A 17,948-nucleotide genomic window follows, 5' to 3' on the forward strand; every position below is an offset into this window, starting at 1 on the left:
CATGAGGAAAAAACCCTCCTCAGTTTACTTTTCTTCCCTCCTATTGAGTTTTTCATTTCCACTTATTTTTTTGGGGGGGGGATGTTTTTTATTCTCTGAATATTTCCTTTTTATAGCATCCTATTTTTGTTCTACATGCAATATTTGCTCTTAATTCCTAAGTGTATCAAGGATAGGTACACTATCAAGGATAGTGTTAAGGATAGATTTTGTTCCTTAACATTTCTTCTCCCTGAATACATCTGTTTCTTCTACTTTGCTTCTATGCTTTGTTCCACATGTTTGTTTTGGTTTCTGTTCTCCATGTTAGGCATTTTCCTCAGATCCTTGTTTTTTTTGTTTTGTTCTATTTTTTTCTTTTTGGCCACCCTGTGTGGCTTGTGGGATCTTAGTTCCCCAACCAGGGATTGAACCCAGGCCCTTGGCAGTGAAAGTGCTGAGTCCTAACCACTGGGCCACCAGGGAATTCCCAGATCCTTGTATTTTTACTCACATATAGGAGGGGGAACGCTACATTATAGATTGGAGCTCTGCGGGTATGTCAGTTGAGGGACATTTGTTGACTCTGGGTTTCACTCCAGGGTGATCTGACTAGGGTGTCTTAGGAACCTCTATTGCAAATAATTTTAGACATTTCCTCTTAGCCTGGTCTGATTTCCAGAAAAGGATTTTCTAATCTGCCAGGAGGAGGGTACAGGTCTGAAGGGAGCCATATGCCAATGTCCTTTTCATCCCTCTTTTTCAGTACATACTACCAATCTCAACTGAATGGGCTGAAACTAGCTCAGTGGCCCTCTGATACCAGGCCTCCAGGGCTATGCCAGTGTAGAAAATCAGCAAGTAACTGGATACATGAAATTGGGAAGGGAATCTGAGAATCTGCTTTTTAAATAGATTTTTCAATCAAAATCTCCCATTTTTATCCCCACTGCTACCCTCACTCCCAGCAGTATATGGTATCACCAATTTCCGTCTGTCTGGGGTGGGAGCTTCTGCATTAAATCAGGTTGCAGCTTGAAGTTTCTCACTGCCAGCTGTAGGCTAAGCCAATTATCACTGGCCCACCTGTTTTCCAGCTTCCAAAACTTTGTTGCTGTGTCTCCCCTCCCATTCCTGTTGTCCTTTAGGGTTTGTGCCTCTAGAAAACTTTTTTGTACTGCATCTTGGCTTTATTTCACAAGGAATGAAAGTAAATGCATGTGTTCAAACCACCATCACTACCCTAACGCTTCATATGGTCTTTTGATGACCAAATGAGATAAAGTACCTGGCACTTTTGCTTAATGAAAAAGTTAGTCTCACCCTCACCTTTACTCCTAAAAGTTTGCAGAGCATCTCATTTTAAAGACCACAGCTCTTACCCACAAATCAAGTCAACTTTCTCGGTGTGAGTTCCCTGGACCATGAAATCAAGGTGTCTACTTCAGCCCAGGACTTGGTTTGGGCAGAGACTGTCTGTCCCAGGAGAAACCAGATGTGATTCTCTTCAATACAAATATATAATAGCTGATGCTAAGCAAAGGTCAGAAATCAAAGTCTCTGAAAATTAAAATGGTTTACCATGTAATGAATTGTTATGCGTATTATGCTTGTTATTAGTTTTAAAAGCCCTACTTACTATGTGAAATAAAAAGTCTTAGAAAAACAGCTTTCAGAAATATCAACAGCTAAACATATATTGAAAACAACTAAGCAAGAATCTATTGTCTTTCATTTATTTCCTTGATTGTCCAAACAGTCTGTGGCCCAATCCTCTGAGGTTACGTAGAGCACTGGTTGTTTAGTTACCGCACAGTTTGGATGAGCTCCGGGCAGCAGAGCAGCACAAGCCCAGGAAGGGGCCAGAAAGAGAAGGCTTAAAGGCCATTTACGCATTCCCAGTTCTGAAGAACCAGTCAACTTTATGACAGGCCCACTCAGGGTATGCAATGGCACTATGGGCTACCGCTTATCACAAAAAAGAAAATGGGCTGCTCACTCCCTCACTAGATAGGTTTAAGCTTACTACACTGGGTGAAACCAACATTCATTGTGTCTTTTCTTGGAATGACTAGCCATACTCAGAAAAAGGTGTTGCTTCCAGTCAGTCCTTCATCTCAAAGGTGCTAAACTTGTTCAAAGAGCAGCCATTTGATAGTGTGGTTACCACCTGAGCACGCTGCACAAGCAACATTCCAGCAGCGTCGCCCAACTGAGCTGCACTGGGGCAGATACTCCTCACCATCTCCCTAGATCTCCTGATGCTGCAAACTGTCACAGATGCATCCACAACCTCTGGATGGAAAAGTAAACAGATGAAAAGGGGTTGCATCACTCTCATGCACCTGAGCAAAGATAGAAAATGGAATGGAATGGCTTAAGGACATCTGCAAAGATACTGACTTTCAAGGTCATTGTTAGCCCCCTAAAAAAGAAGAAAACACCTGCAGCACTGTGGACACCTGGAACTGACATCACAGGGCTGAGAATGTCTGATACCAATATGGTATGTCGGTCTGTAAGATGGTGAATTACCTGGATGAAATATTCAGGTCTTCTGAGGACAAGGGAGGTGAGGACTAATGGTGTTTTTAAGAAAAAAATTTCATTTTGTCTATAACCAATGCTTATACTTCCTTTCAAGCGAAATATGCCCAGCCGCTCGGCATGCTGCACACATGAAGAAAAGAGTAAAACCGATGGAACTGCAACCCTAGCGCTCATCCCTTAAGTGCCTCCTATGTGACCGGTACTAGATTAAGCACTTTGCATACAAGGTGTCATCTAATCACTACAACCATCTTATGAGGTAGGTGTTAGTATCTTCATCACACAGATGGAGAAACTGAGGCTCAGAGAATTGAAATTGTCTAAGAGTCCACTGCTAGTGGCAGTGTTGAGATTCAAAGCCCAGGCACCTTTTACTACACCACAGGCTATCAGAGCTGAGAGTACGTGACCCATAAGTGGTGTGAACAGGAGCCCCTGAGCTGGAAGAGGAGCACAGGACCTAGTTTATGCCTCCGTACCCACAAATGATTTGCTTAGACATTTGCTTGGTGTTCTGCTCAATGCTTGTGGTTGACTTCCAGGAAGACCGCCTGGCACCGACCACCTCCTTATAGGTCACAGAGAAGAGGACGGAAGCCTCTTCCCTAGAAGAGGGAAAGAGACTCTTTCCATCCTGAAGAGTCTCATTGAGCTCTGTATCACTCTCTTTATGAGAGGGACCCTGTCCTTGCATCTTGGTCAGTCAGCCTGCTGCAGCAATTCCTCCCACTCTTCTTACGCCTCTCACCTGCCCCTTCGGAGCTTCCCTGGATTCACAGAGGCACAGAGTGCCGTGGGATTGCTCAGGCTCACTGGCTTGCTGGGCTGAGCCTTTAAGGCTGCAGGCTGCAGGCTGCAGGAAGGCGTGCTGTTGGCTCACCCTGAGCACTGTGGCTCAGGCTGCAGACGCCAACTCTGACATCTTAGTTCTTACTCCCCACGGCTGCGTGGAGGGACCCACAGTGCAAGCCAGCAGTGCCGGGGAGTTGGTGCTCTGTGGGTGAACTTTGACCGATGGCAGACTGTTAATTCTTTCACCTGTCCCTCTATTTCCATATGTTCTTTCTGGGGATGTCGCTAGTGACCAAGAAACCAGCTGTATCTTCTGTTGATGCCAAGGCCAGCTCCGTAACTTAACCACCTCATGTTTGCTCTGCTCCTTTCCTAGTTCACTCCCTCACTCTTGCTTCTCTAGAATTGTACAACTCCCCTCCCCCCATGAAGTCTTAGCACGTCAGTTTTGTCTCAGGCAGTTTTCTAGAAAACCCAGGAAAAGATACTAAGTATGATGATAGTTCTCTCTTAACCTCTGCTAAGTCTGATAACCAGTGGTCAGGAGTGAGGTGGATGGAAGAACTATTTCTTGTGCATTAAGTCAGAGAGAGGAGAAGTGCTCAGCCTTGGGTATCAGCCTGGGCTGCATAAGTCAAAAGAGACATCTCTCTTCTTTTTAGGGGGCAGTGGCTTTGAACAATTCTCATAAGTCAAGAAGGCATGAAGACTCAGCTGTGGAGAGCCATTGGAGCCCACGGGCAATAGGTAAATGGTCTTAATGGCCAAAAAGAGGAGAGGAAGAGAGAGGGGAGGAGAGGGGTGGAAAAGAGAGAAGAGGAGAAGGAAGAAGAGACTTACTAAATGTGATCCCAGTTCTACTGATTTCTGGACTTCTTACATTGAGGTGCTCATGTTACCATCAAGATTAAATATATCCGGGACTTCCCTGGTGGCGCAGTGGTTAAGAATCTGCCTGCCAATGCAGGGGACGTGGGTTTGAGCCCTGGTCCGGGAAGATCTCACATGCCATGGAGCAACTAAGCCCGTGTGCCACAACTACTGAGCCCATGTGCCACAATTACTGAAGCCCACGTGCCTAGAGCCCGTGCTCCACAACAAGAGAAGCCACCGCAATGAGAAGCCCACGCACCACAACGAAGAGTAGCCCCCGCTCGCCACAACTAGAGAAAGCCCGCGCGCAGCAACAAAGACCCAATGCAGCCATAAATAAATAAATAAATAAATTCATATTTTAAAAAAAGATTAAATATATCCTTGTGGTGGGAGAAGAAAGAACACTGTCTTCTACTTGGATTTCTGCTTAATCATGACAAATACCAGAAGATCACCAATTTTTAGGAACTCAGGATGGAATGCTCACCACCAACGGAGATCTCTGCCCCACATATTCGAATCTCGTCATTACTGCTACAGGCCAGTTTGCAGACAAACAGGGTTGTACCCAGGGGAAGACCTGTGACTTGCGAGCTGAGGGAGCGACCATGCTGAAAATAGATTCTTCTGTCAAACTTGTAGAGGATTAACTTGTTAAAACTGGAGAATTGCAGGCAGCCTTGTTTGGTCTTCAAAGAGCACGAAATGTTGACAGCTGACCCAAGTGAAATTACATGGGAAGGCTGCACAGTCACATCCCCTCTCTTGCACACATCTGCAATAAGACACAAATGCAAAAGACCTAAGATGGCATATAAGAAACCCATTGCAAGATGGAGGGTTTGTGTAATTCCCCAAAGCTGGATAAAACTAACCCTGTCAAATGATGGAAATATACATAAGCTACATTGCTCTGGCTGTATTGGTGAAGCACAATGAGGAGAGAAGGCAACTGTATTAAAGTCTAACTGTATTTGAATTAAAATATATATCCTTCTCAAAACAGTAATACTATAACCAGAACAATATATAGGAAAGTGTTGAGAAAATAGGGTTGGAAGAACATTCAGGAGCACAGTTCTAGGAAAAACCAATCTCTCTTATATGCAAATTATTCAACAGACTACTAAAAATTACTTCCCAGAATAAATCACATTTGTTTCCATCCCCATTTATGATTTATAACACTTACTTCAATACTCATACCAAAATGATTAACAAGCTATTAGAAATGTTTAAAAGGCTATTACAAATGTTAAAGGGTAGATTTGGGAATAATTCCCTCTCTTGCTGTATTAGAGGTATAAAGTATGTGTAATCTATTATTTTATAACAAAGAGAAAATATTTAGGGGCTCTGTATGTGTAGTTTGCATCAAGGATAGAAATTAGGTCTTACCACGGTATTCCTTCAAGATGTAAGACCCTAGGTAGGATGAACCATTGCCCAATACAGCTAATACAAAATCACATGAATGTATTCTTCTTTTAAAGAGTTCTCCATATTATTTTCTATATGCCAGGTCCCACAATAAACTTATTTTTTTAAAGGAATAGGGGGAAGTATCCCAAATGATATTTTAATTTTATTTTTTTTTTTTTAAATGACTTTATTTATTTATTTATTTACGGCTGTGTTGGGTCTTCGTTTCTGTGCGAAGGCTTTCTCTAGTTGTGGCAAGTGGGGGCCACTCTTCATCGCAGTGCGCGGGCCTCTCACTATCGCGGCCTCCCCTGTTGCGGAGCACAGGCTCCAGACACGCAGGCTCAGCAATTGTGGCTCACGGGCCCAGCCGCTCCGCGGCATGTAGGATCTTCCCAGACCAGGGCTCGAACCTGTGTCCCCTGCATTGCCAGGCAGATTCTCAACCACTGCGCCACCAGGGAAGCCCCACAATAAACTCTTAAAGAGAGGTCATTCTTACTCTCCAGGATCAGGGCCTTTTTTGTATATGTATATATGACAACTAATCAGAAATTAGCAGTTTTGGGTAGTACTCAGTACTGCTGATGAAAAAAAGAAAAAACCCTCAGAATTATACACTCACCTTGAATTTTTAGATGTGATATAAAGCCTCCACTGAAAGCCTTTTTTGGTAATTATAAGATTGCTTGGATCAACTACCATAAACAAATTGGTAAAAAAGTTATTCAAATCAAATAAAGGAAATACTGAATTCTGAAAAGTTTCCATTTTTATTTTCAGAACTAAGTCTCTTTCTCTCTCTTATCTTACTTATATTTTTGTTTTCTGCTTCTTTGATCCTAATGGGCCAGAAAGTAAAAAATAAGATGCCAATAAAAACAGCAAAGAAAATGCCAGCCATTTTTTTTTTTAGCAGAGCTGAATCCATCCATGAATACCCTCTGTTAAAATGCACTATAATGTAAAACATTCATTCATGATGCCTACCTTGATACCTAGTCATTTTGTTAAGAGGAAAATATATCATTGGACTCTTAATCATTAGTATTAATGAAATAAAATACATATTAGTAACAGACATAGAACCAGACTTATCCACTTAAACTTGACAGAAGATTGACTACAAAAGACCAACTACCAGAACATTTACCACAAATGCATATTTCATCTATAACTGAGAATTTAAACCAAAAATCCCTCCACAGATTAGATTACAGAAATATCTTACCTATTTTTGCTTTAACTAACAGCCACATGATGATAAAAATAAGTGCCAATGAGCACCCGTTAACTGTATGTGCCATGAACAGTCAACTCTGGAACACACCTCTGTATTTTTCCTTGTAAAAGAAGACAAATTCATTCATGTTAAATACATTCAGAAAATACCAGAACCAATATTATTCAGAGGGCTTAAAATGCCCCTTTAATTTTCTTCACATTGTTAAGATTTTTTTTTTTAATGAAGTTTACCTTTAAAACTAGTAAACTGAAAATCTTAGCCACCTCTAACCCCCATGTCATTTAAGCTTCTTGGGGTCAGCAAAGGGTGGGGGAAGACATATGGCCTTTGGAGTCCTTTAGAACTGGTTTAAATACTTTGAGACTATTGGGCAAGTTAATTAACCTTCTGAGCTTCAGTCTCACACAAAACTTTTTTTCTTCCAAACAGGGCTGCATCATCATAGTCAAACGCAGCAGTATTAAATTCCAAGAGTACTGAGAATTTCTTTCTTTCCTTTTTTTTTTTAATTTTTAAAATTTAAAGTCTTTTACTGAATTTGTTACAATATTTCTTCTGTTTTATGTTTTGGTTTTTTGGCAGCAAGGCATGTGGGATCTTAGCTCCCTGACCAGGGATGGAACCCACACCCCCTGCTTTGGAAGGCGAAGTCTTAGCCACTGGACCACCAGGGAAGCTCCAGTAGTGAGAATTTCTGATCTAATTATGTGCTTCTGGAAGTAACAGGAGATTAAAAAGTGGCTCATAACCACACACCCCCCCGCACCAAGAATTTAGTAAAAGATTGATCTCTTTGGCAGTAAGAAAAGAATTCCAAGGGTTCTTAGGGGGCTGTTTGGGTTTTCTATAGAAGTTCAATTTTGTTTGTTTGCTTGTTTATTCATTATTTATTTATTTTACTGAGTATTTTTATCTTGAATGATTTGGAAAATGCAAGCTGGTGATCTCTGTTTGTTTCCAAGTTTAAACTTAAGGAATGGCTTTAGTAAATTCCCTAAATTCTATTAAAGGTGGGCCAGAAATTCATGAAGCAGGCTTAAAAGTTGTGTGATGTTGGGCCACTGGCAACCAGCCAATGCAAATGTTCACCTCGTATTCCCATACCTAGAAATGGGCCAGAACGTACTGGAGAGCCTCAGAAAAATTCATTTATTCATTCAACAGTGATGGTTACCTTTCATCTGCCAGGCACCGTGTTAAGTGCTAGAGATACAACAGTCCTGCTCTGTGGGCTTCTAGAAAGTGTCCACTTGCTCTTTTGACTCCTCTGCCTCTAACCCAATCATCACTCAGGGAAGCCCCCAGATAATATCAGCATCTTTTCAATAGTCTTTTCTGGTGGTTCTTCCTCCTCCTCCTGACTGTTAAGTCTTGGAGGACCTCAGTGTACTCAAGACATTTTTGTCTCTATTTCTACTCTCTCCCGAGGGATCTCATCTGGTCACCTGGCTCTAGATACCACCTGTATGCTAAAGACTCTCCGATGCTTATCTTCAACTCAGACATTGCTCTGAGCTCTAGTCTCATACGTATGTCTCCTTGGCATCACTTCTTGGACATCTAAGAGACTGCTCAATATTAACATGTTCAAGTTGAATTTTTGGTCTCCCTTCTCCAAACTGGTTCTTCCTCCAGCCTTTTCTACCTCCGTGAATAACATTTTTATCCCCTGAATTGTTCAAACACCTAGACATCATCCTCGATTCCACCCTCTCTCTCATGCCCCACAGCCAAACCATCACTAAGTCCTGTCAATTTTTTCTCCTGAATACATCACAGATCAGTCCACTTCTCTCCATTTCTACCATCCTCACCCCAGTCCAAACCACTGTCCTCTCTCCCCTAGATGAGTGCAGTAGCTTCTTAATGTGTCTCTCCATCCATCTTTGCCCCTTTCTAAGTCATTTTCACATAGCTGACTACCTTTTAAAAACATAAATCGGACTACGTTACCTGCTTCATATCACCTCTATTTAAAACCCGTCAACAGGTCCCCATTGCTGTTAGAAAAAAAATCCCAAGTCCTTACCATACATGACTCTCTCAGCCACTGCATGGCTTCATGTCTTCTATCTTGCCACCATCATTTGCTCTACGTTTTTGCCTTGCCAGCTCTGCTTCATTCACACTGGCCTTCAGACTGTTCCTTGAACAAGACATGCCCTCTGCTGCTCCGGGGACTCTGCACTTTTCATTTCCTCTGCTAGAATCCTCTTCCCCTGGCTCTTAGTGGCTGACTGGCTTACATCTTTCAGACCTCAGATCATGTGTCACTTCCTCAGAGAGCCCCTCCCTGACCACTCAGCCAAAGTGGTCTTGGCCATCTCCTTTCTACTCATCACCTTATTTACTTAATGATACAATCTGTAACTAGCTTGTTTATTTATTTGATTGTCTTGTTTGTCATCTATCTTTGTGCTAGAATTTAAGCCACCATGAGAGCAGGAACATTGACTGTCTTGCTCACTGCCGTATGCGAGCACTTGGCATTGGGAAAGAGTACTCAATAAGTCTTTATTGAACGAGAGAAGGGAAGGAGGGATGGAGGGGCTATAGAAAATTCCCTATAAACGTCCCTGTGGTAGGCAGCATAATGGCCCACAAAAGATGTCCATGCCCTAATCCCCAGAACCTGTGAATATATTATGTTGCACGACAAAGGGACTTTGGAGATGTGACTAAAGTTAGGGACCTTGAGGGGAGGCGATTATTCTGGACACCCAGATGGGCCTGATCTAATTATGCGAGTCCCTAAAAGTGGGTGAGGGAGGCAGAAGGGTCGGTCAGAGAGCTGTGGAGCGAGGACTGTGCTGCTGTCTTTGAAGATGGAGGGAGGGGGTTATGGGCCAAGGAAGGTGGTGCCTCTGAAATCTGGAGATGACCCTCAGCTCACAGATACTGTAAAATGTATTCTCTGGGTCTTGGTTTAAAATGTTTGAGAAACACTGACCTAAATTGAAATCTGACAGTTTCGCTCTCCCTAAATCATGAAGGCCCAAGTCATGGCACACAGTGGCTTCTGTGAGCTAATTCCTGTCTTCATCACCAGCCACAACCACCACTGTTGACACTATTGTCTAGTAACACTGAGCTGCACATTCCATGCCAATACCTGCTTCTGTGTCTTTGTTCATGCTATTCTCTTACCTTTCCACTGTTCTTAGACTGGCTAAGTCTTTTTTTTTTAAGCGAATGGTATTTTTTTTTTAATTAATTTATTTTATTTTTGGCTGTGTTGGGTCTTTGTTGCTGCACCCGGTCTTTTCTCTAGTTGAGGCGAGCGGGGGCTACTCTTTGCTGCGGTGCGCAGGCTTCTCACTGTGGTGGCTTCTCTTGTTGCAGAGCATGGGCTCTAGGTGCGTGGGCTCTAGAGCGCAGGCTCAGTAGTTGTGGCGCATGGGCTTAGATGCTCCACGGCATGTGGGATCTTCCCGGACTAGGGCTTGAACCCGTGTCCCTTGCATTGGCAGGCAGATTCTTAACCACTGCACCACCAGGGAAGCCCCAGATTGGCTAAGTCTTACTCATCCATCCCAACTCAGCTCAGGCACCTTTTATTCAGTCATTTATTCAACAAATATGTATTTAGCCGTTGCTATGTGCCAAGGAGTTGGGAGAGAGTGGAGAAAAAGACAGACAAGGTTTTAGGTCTCATGGAACCAACATTCTGGAGTAGGTAGACAAAAGACAAATAAATAACAAACAGATATCTTCAGATAATGACGAAAGAATAAGAGAGGCTAAGGGGAGAGAGAACCTGGGGAGGAGAGAAGCCAGTCAATGAAGGTGTTTCTAGGAGGTGAAACTTGAGCTGAGATTGGCACAGGCCAGACGAAGACTCAGAAAGACTTTTCCTGACAGAATAAATGTTGAGTGCAAAGCCTGGAGGCAAAGGAACAAGCTTGCTGTGGTTGAGGCATAGAAATAAGGTCAGGGTAGCTGGGGAAAGTGACTCTGGGGAGAATGGTATGAAATGAAATTTGAGAAGAAGGTAGGAGCCAGATCTTCAATGGGCTTGTTTGCCATGGAAGGGAGCCTGGATTTTACTCTCCAATCTATGGGAAACCATTGGTATATCATTAGAGGTTTTATTTATTTATTTAACTGGGTTTTAACTAGGGTATCACAAGATATGAATTACATTAAACACACACACAAATACAAAAGCAAACAAACAGAAAAACTAGTCTTGGCTCTGTGTATGGAGGCTGGAGTAGAAGCAAGCAGACCAGTTGGGAAGCAACTGGGGAGGCCCAGGTAGGAAAGGATGGTGACGTGGACCACAGTGATAGCAGTAGAGATGGAAAGAAGCAGCCAGATCTTAGCCTTATTGATGTCTTCAGGTAGACTGAAGCCTCCTACTAGTATCTTCATAGCACCCTGGCATCCTCCTATCTTAGCACCTGCTGTGTTAAATAGGCCTAATTTCTTTCGGTATCTGCTTGTCTCCTCCATTAGCTTGCAAGTTCCTCATGGGCAGAGGCCACAATCTGTGGCACATAAAAGGCATGTGCTGAACTGAATGAAACTTAAATGGTTTTTCTGTTTTTTACTTCTGGTTTAGTTTAATATAACTACAATACATTAAAAGTACATTAAATCTCATTCTGCTACATGGTGCTCGACATAATAAGTCATTTTTTATTGTAGCTACCTTAGTTTAGTTTAAAATTCGTTAGTTTTCATTAAGCCTTGGAATAGTCTGGCATAAAGGAAATTATGGATTGAATTAGAAGATAACTGAATGAACAGATATATAGGGATTAAACAGGTTTCTGCTTCTTAACTGCAAAGGGTATCTACAGGGTATCTCTCAATGTGCCTTGCAACTTATGAAGTGATAATATTCTCCAAATAGTAAAATATTCAATAGTAAAACATTACTTGGTTATTATAAGAATTTTAAAAATGTATATATGTGAAATATGTATATATATGATAGATATATACACACACCTATATATGAAATAGGCAAAATAGAGGATAAATTTGAGTTTATATAGCACATTGATTCAGACACAAACATGCTCATTTTCTCTGAATGACCAGGTAAAATAGCTGCTTCATTTATAAGAAACTCAGAACCCCAAAGACCTTCAAGTAAATGAGGTATCTTCCAATAAAATGAAACCTCCTGTCAACTGTAAACATCCTTCATACAGCCTGCCTGGAGGGTCAATATTAAAACTACAACTCTGTCTTGAATCAGAAAATCAAAGAGTATGCTATGTCACTGACTCATCACTCAAGTGGTGACAATTTCCAGACAGTGAAAACAACATCTCAATGAGGGGGGCGGGGACCAGCCAGAAATAAAGCAACTGGCAGGAGGGCAGAGACAATTCCCCCTCAGTGAGCCTCTCTTTCCCCACTGCTCCAAGAAGAAGCACAAAATAAGCAGCTAAAATCATATTTGACTAGGCTAGGAAAAACCCTTACCACAGGTAATTTCATGTAGGCAGGAACTCTTCCTACTTCCACATCACTTTTCTTCTGTAGCACCATAGTAAGCTCAAGGAGCAGCATGGTATTGTGGAAAAGAGAAAGGCTAGTGAATCTCAGTTCTACTGTGTGCTGTTAACTGTCAGGGTGCCATTTCCTCATTCATGCAATGAGTACAGGAATACCTACCTAGACAAAGTTACTGGGAGGATGAATATGCCAGTGTCATGGACCCATGAGAATACCTAGCACAGGGTAGGCACTCCACTGAGGCTAGCTCCCATTTTCCCTTCTGGGTCCAGCTTTTGTATCTCTTTTCTAAATCGTTTACGACTTGCATCAACGTATTGGAATTGTATGTTTTGTTAGACTAGGTAAAAGGTCTTATGTTAGGCAACCTTAACCCTGGCTATCAAAGAATTTAATAACTCAGAGGAGGAAGGAACCTCAAAGGTTAGCCAATAATTACCATGCCCTACTGCTCCTTTCCCCTCCCAAAAGCTGACATTTGAGTCTGGGCCACCACAGAACAACCAAGTGATTGTTCTGAATGTGCATTAAGGCTGTCTGCCTTATAAATACATGCCGTTAATTACCCAGTTGACTCAATGAGCCAGGGTACAAAATCATTCTCTTCTGCCACCAAAGCTACTGACAGACATACCTTACTGGTGGCAGATCAGTATAGAGACAACACTTTGGAGGTCATGTATTCTACATTCCTCATTTTATAGACAGATAAACTGAGCCCTAGAGAAAACAAGGGACTTGCCAAAGGTCACATTAATAGCAGAATCCAGATCAGAACGGAGGTGTCCCAATTTCTAATCCAAGATTACTTCTAGCAGGTAAGATTGCTTCTGATCAGTTGCAACAGTAGCAGCATAAAACTAGAAATAACACTAATATTAACACCACCCTTAATACTAATGCTACAGTTTGTTGATCTCTTATTATGTTTGATGTACATTACAATCTTTATGATATCCATCTAGTAAAGCACTTACAATGACTAATGCTTTAGTTTTCAGAAGGTTGAATCACCCACCTCCCTCAAAAGAAGATCAAACAATAAAACCCATTGTACATACAATATGTAACCATCTCTAATGATCTATTCCACTCCGAGGATGGAAGAGGAAAATCAAGTCCACCAAGTAGCTAACTTGCAACTCAGCCACTGGAGCCAACCTTCTCTTCCCCATACCTTTCCATGGGCTATGTCATGAAAAAGAAGAGTTTCCTGACCAAAGCATCATCTCCTTTTTGCTTCTGAGTCTACCATTTGTTGAAAAATCTAACAAGCCATAACACGGACAAACCCTGGCCTGCCAGCCTCAGATCATCAAATCACCCCCCTCATAATGTCATGTCAGATGGCTTAAAGGGGAAGGAAAGTAACCACATCAACCCCTTCTGCTTTTTCTTCTTTCTAGCCAACAGTTCCAACCCCCATTACATGAGCCGAATTGGACGCACACCTGTTTTCCTTTCTTATGCAGCTGCTGAGGCTCTCTTGAACTTTCTCTCATCTCACTGGTTAGCATTTGTAGTCCTAATTTTACTCAGTTACAGGAACTTTCTTCTCTTGCTTGAATTCAGGAGACTTCTGAAGTTTGGGTCCCTCTCTCTCTTTTTTTTAAAATTTTAGGGTGTTTTCTCCTTTCCCGCTTTATGACCTCTTTATCATTTTTCTTAACAAAGATTCCCTTATGCTTTTCTCCCTTCTTTCCTGTTTTTCTGGAATGTTCTGTCAGACCTATTCGTCTCTATTTCCAATTCAGATATATCACCCTGGACATAATATACGGGCTCCTGAAATGTTGTGTGTAAACAAATTACATTTAAAATGCATTAGGGAATCTTATCAGGCCCCAACCCCAGAATCATGTGTACTGTGAACTGTCTTATAAATTGAACAAGCATTCCTACAATAGAGCAATAAACAGGAAATAAAGAAAGAAGAAATAAGACGTGGATGGAGTCTTGAAGAAACAAGGTACTTTCAGATCAGTTGGTGTTATTTGCTATGTTTTTTCTTTCTTCGATTAGCTTCACAAGGCTACAATTTTCATGGCACTTGTTCAATTAAGTTTCAACAATCCAATCTTCTCTATTTTCACTCTCTGCATCCTTCAATAGCTATAAATAAAATAAGCCATCTTTTACTGAAAAGGATATACTGGAAAGAGTGATATACTGGAAAGAGCCTGGTATTTAGGGCCAGAGGATCATCCTGGGGCCAGGTGTCATCCTGGTTTCTCCACTTCTACCTGTGTCATCATCACAAGTAACTCTGAAAAATGGCAATCCACATTTATTGAGAAAATTAACTAACTTTTCTTCCTTAGTTTATTGGAAAGGTCTCTCCTTTGACACATTTAACCTTGAAGTTTCTATTCGTGGACAATGGCATGGGAGTGGCAGGTTTACCCTTGAGTCTTGAGTATTGTAAAATCCTGGCAAGTTTTGTAGCTTCAACCCCTGAGTCTTTTCTTAGTGCTATAAGGCATTAAAAATATTAAAGCACATTACAATTACTTTGTTTTAAGAGTTTTCTCGGAATTTCACAACTATCTTAATATAATTGGAGGCACCCTGGGTCAAGGGGGGCAGACAAAGACTAGTGATCACCATGCTACAATATTCCTCAAGGTTTCTTCTATAAACTAAAAATTCAACCGAAATCTCGACACTAATAATCCCATGTCTCAGCATCTCTACCTGATGTTTTACTTAATATTTTCCTTTTCTTCTGCATATTACTGCAAAAGGGTGTAAATTAAGATTCTAATCTTGATAATCTTTTATAGGCATTTACTTAGCAATTTATCACAATGCAGAGCATGTGACTGAGTTGTTAACATTTGGTCTTCTACTAAATAAAGTAACTATTGGTATCTCTATTCTGCAGGTGGAGAGATCTGCAGGTTGATCACGATAATACAGAAAAACCAGAAGTAAATTCAGAATTAGATACATTAGAAGTACCTTCCATGCTTGAGTTTCCTCAGTTGTAAAATAAAAATAAAAATAGCACCAAATTCACGGGATTATTGTGGGAGTTAAATGAGAAGCTCTTAGCAAAGTGCCTGGTATATAGAAAGAGCTCAATAAATACTATCATCCATTATTATAAGAAAAAAGATAATACCACTTACTTATCAAGGACATTGTTGGAATTAAGCTAGACAGCCTCGCTTTTTGACCTCTCTCTTGGCCCATTCATCTGGCTCATCATTGAAGAATTAATTTGATTAAAACTAGATACCATGCCTCCTTCATAAAAGGTGACTTCATGCCACTTATAATTTATGACATACGAAGTGTTCTCATAATTATTGTCTTCCTAAACAGTTTTAACTTTTTTGAGGACAGGAACTGAGACTTAGGTTTCTTTATATTACAATGACCAGCACAATGTCTTGAACGTAACAGATGTTCAATACATATTTATACTTTAAAAAACATTGTTACTATCAGCAAAGAGCACCACAATGTTCCAAGAACAAAGGAAACTGGACAAAGCTTCTTTGGGATTTGGCTTTCTTTCCAGATTAGCCTGAACAAATGTACATGCAAAAGTTGAGAGCAGTGCTGTGAGTGCAATTGCAAAGATGACAAATAATTGGCCAAAGAGCAAAGCAGGTACAATAAAAAAAAAAAAAAGTCCACAACTGAGAAATGATGTACAACATCTACTGTACTTATAGGATTCTTCTCCCATAAAATAGGTGGCATGACCCTGACTCACATCTGCTTTATAATTTTTTCCACACTAGAACTCATTCTAATGTAAGAAAGATTCAAAACTTGCCAAAATTTGGGAATTTATGTAAACATCATGACAGTCAAGAAACATGATACATGATAAAAGAATGCTGCAAACTCTTTTAGAGCCTTTTGTGCCCAAGAAAGTGACAGTAATGAATTGAGAATTTCACATTAAAATGGAGGGAAAGAGTATCAGCTCTCAGCCACTAAGGTCCTTTGAGTTATATGCTGGACAGAGAAACAGGGCACTGTACCATTCCTTGTTAATGGGAACAAGAATCTAATGTTTGTTTGCCCAAGTGGATATAATGTTTTGAGTCAGAGGTGCAAAGGCAAGGAGCACAGAGTCTGGAGCCCAAAACCTGTAACTCACTATCTCTGTAAAAGTGTGCAAGTTTCCACATCTGTAAAACGGGAATACTTATAACCAGTTCACTGGGTTTTTAAAGAATTATAGAGGATAACAGTGATACCCAAGGGCCAAGTCCATAGTAGGTGCTCAACGAAGACTTTTATCCACACAGGATATACACGTAGGGGATTGTAACAGACATTCGGAGTTTTGCCTTGTTCTTTAGAGTTACCAGGAGAAAACTTTTTGTATGCATTTGGATTGCTATTCATAAGACCTAGATCTAATCGCAGGGATACTTAATCTCTTCCAATGTTTGTATTTACTGCCCCTCAACCAGGTGAAAAGAGCCTCTCTAAAGAGACATTTCACAGATGAGAAAAGAGACTGGCCAGGCGGCTCGCCCCAGAGCATTCTGCTAGTGACTAGACAGGGGGGGACTCTGCGTCTACAGAGGCCCCAGGAAAGTGCTGCGGAGAAAGGGAAAATTCACCCCCATGCAAGACTAAGTAAGACTCCTCCATATCTTATTCACAGAAGATCCACTTTCGAGCCGCGAGTCACGCCCGTGGGCCTGGACCCAGGCTGGCTCCTGACGAGTGCCCGCTGCCGTTTCCAGACGCCAGCCCTCCCCTCCTCACGCTCCCACCGTTCTGCGAGCGCCTTGGAAGCTCAATCTGAGCGCCCCTCCGCTCCATCTGGCCAACCGCGACCCGGCACCCTCAAGCGAACGTCCCGCCCAGCGTGAGGACCCTGATGAAAAGACGCCGCCCCCAAACCCCCCTCCCCGGGAGAAGCGAGGCACGAAAGCCGGGGGTCCCAAGCGCCCGCACCCCACCGATCCCCCAGCCACTCACCGCGCGTCTCCAGCCCGCAGGCCCGCTGCGGGGCGGCGCGGAGCCTGCGGCTCGGGTGCTGCGGGACGCACGTGCCGCGCAGGCAGCGTGCGCTCCGGACGTCCCGCACGTCCCGGACGTTCCGTGGTGGGCGCTCCGGCGGCGCCGGGGCGAGCGCGGACGTGCGTCGGGCGGTGCACGGACCGAGGAGGTGGCCGTGGCCGTGGCCGTCGGCGGAGGGAAAGCGGCTGCACTGTCAGCTGTCGAAGCGGGCCGGCCAGGGTCCCGTTCCGCCCCTGGCGGGCTGTGCCCGTGCCGCCCGGAGCAAGGTAATTACCGTGGCACACGTCGGCTTCCCCTTCTATACAAGGCGAGTAGGAAAGCCTCGCTCCTCAGCCAGGGTGGTGAGGTGAATTAAGCACCAGGGTATGAAAAGCACGGCAGTATCATGTTCCCGCCTTTCACGGCCACAGGGAAGTGGAACTTCGTTGACACTCTGTAGAGAACTTTCCTCAGAGATGTTCTTCCTCTGTGCTTGCCCAGCACTTACCACACCCTAGTGCTGCGGTCTCCAAAGTGGGCTGTGTGTAAGACTGGGTGTGAGAAGAAAATACTAGAACTTTCATTTGTGTTTGTAACTAAAAAGTAAGAAAGAATTCACATTTAATAGGTGGCATGA

At 42.5% G+C, this 17,948-nt stretch overlaps 1 protein-coding gene across 1 annotated transcript in view; it reads right to left on the minus strand.

Moving 5' to 3' along the window:
- Nucleotides 1-17,397, minus strand: part of IL12RB2 (interleukin 12 receptor subunit beta 2) — a 91,445-nt gene extending 74,048 nt beyond the window's left edge. Inside the window, 3 exon segments of the mRNA XM_082360021.1 lie at nucleotides 4,685-4,972; nucleotides 6,851-6,962; nucleotides 17,291-17,397. Of these exon segments, the coding sequence (XP_082216147.1) occupies nucleotides 4,685-4,972; nucleotides 6,851-6,926 (364 nt within the window). The 5' untranslated portion in view covers nucleotides 6,927-6,962; nucleotides 17,291-17,397.
- Nucleotides 17,398-17,948: the final 551 nt, after the last annotated feature.

This window comes from Balaenoptera borealis (genome assembly GCF_965194805.1).
Source record: "Balaenoptera borealis genome assembly, chromosome: 1".
NCBI lineage: Eukaryota > Metazoa > Chordata > Mammalia > Artiodactyla > Balaenopteridae > Balaenoptera > Balaenoptera borealis.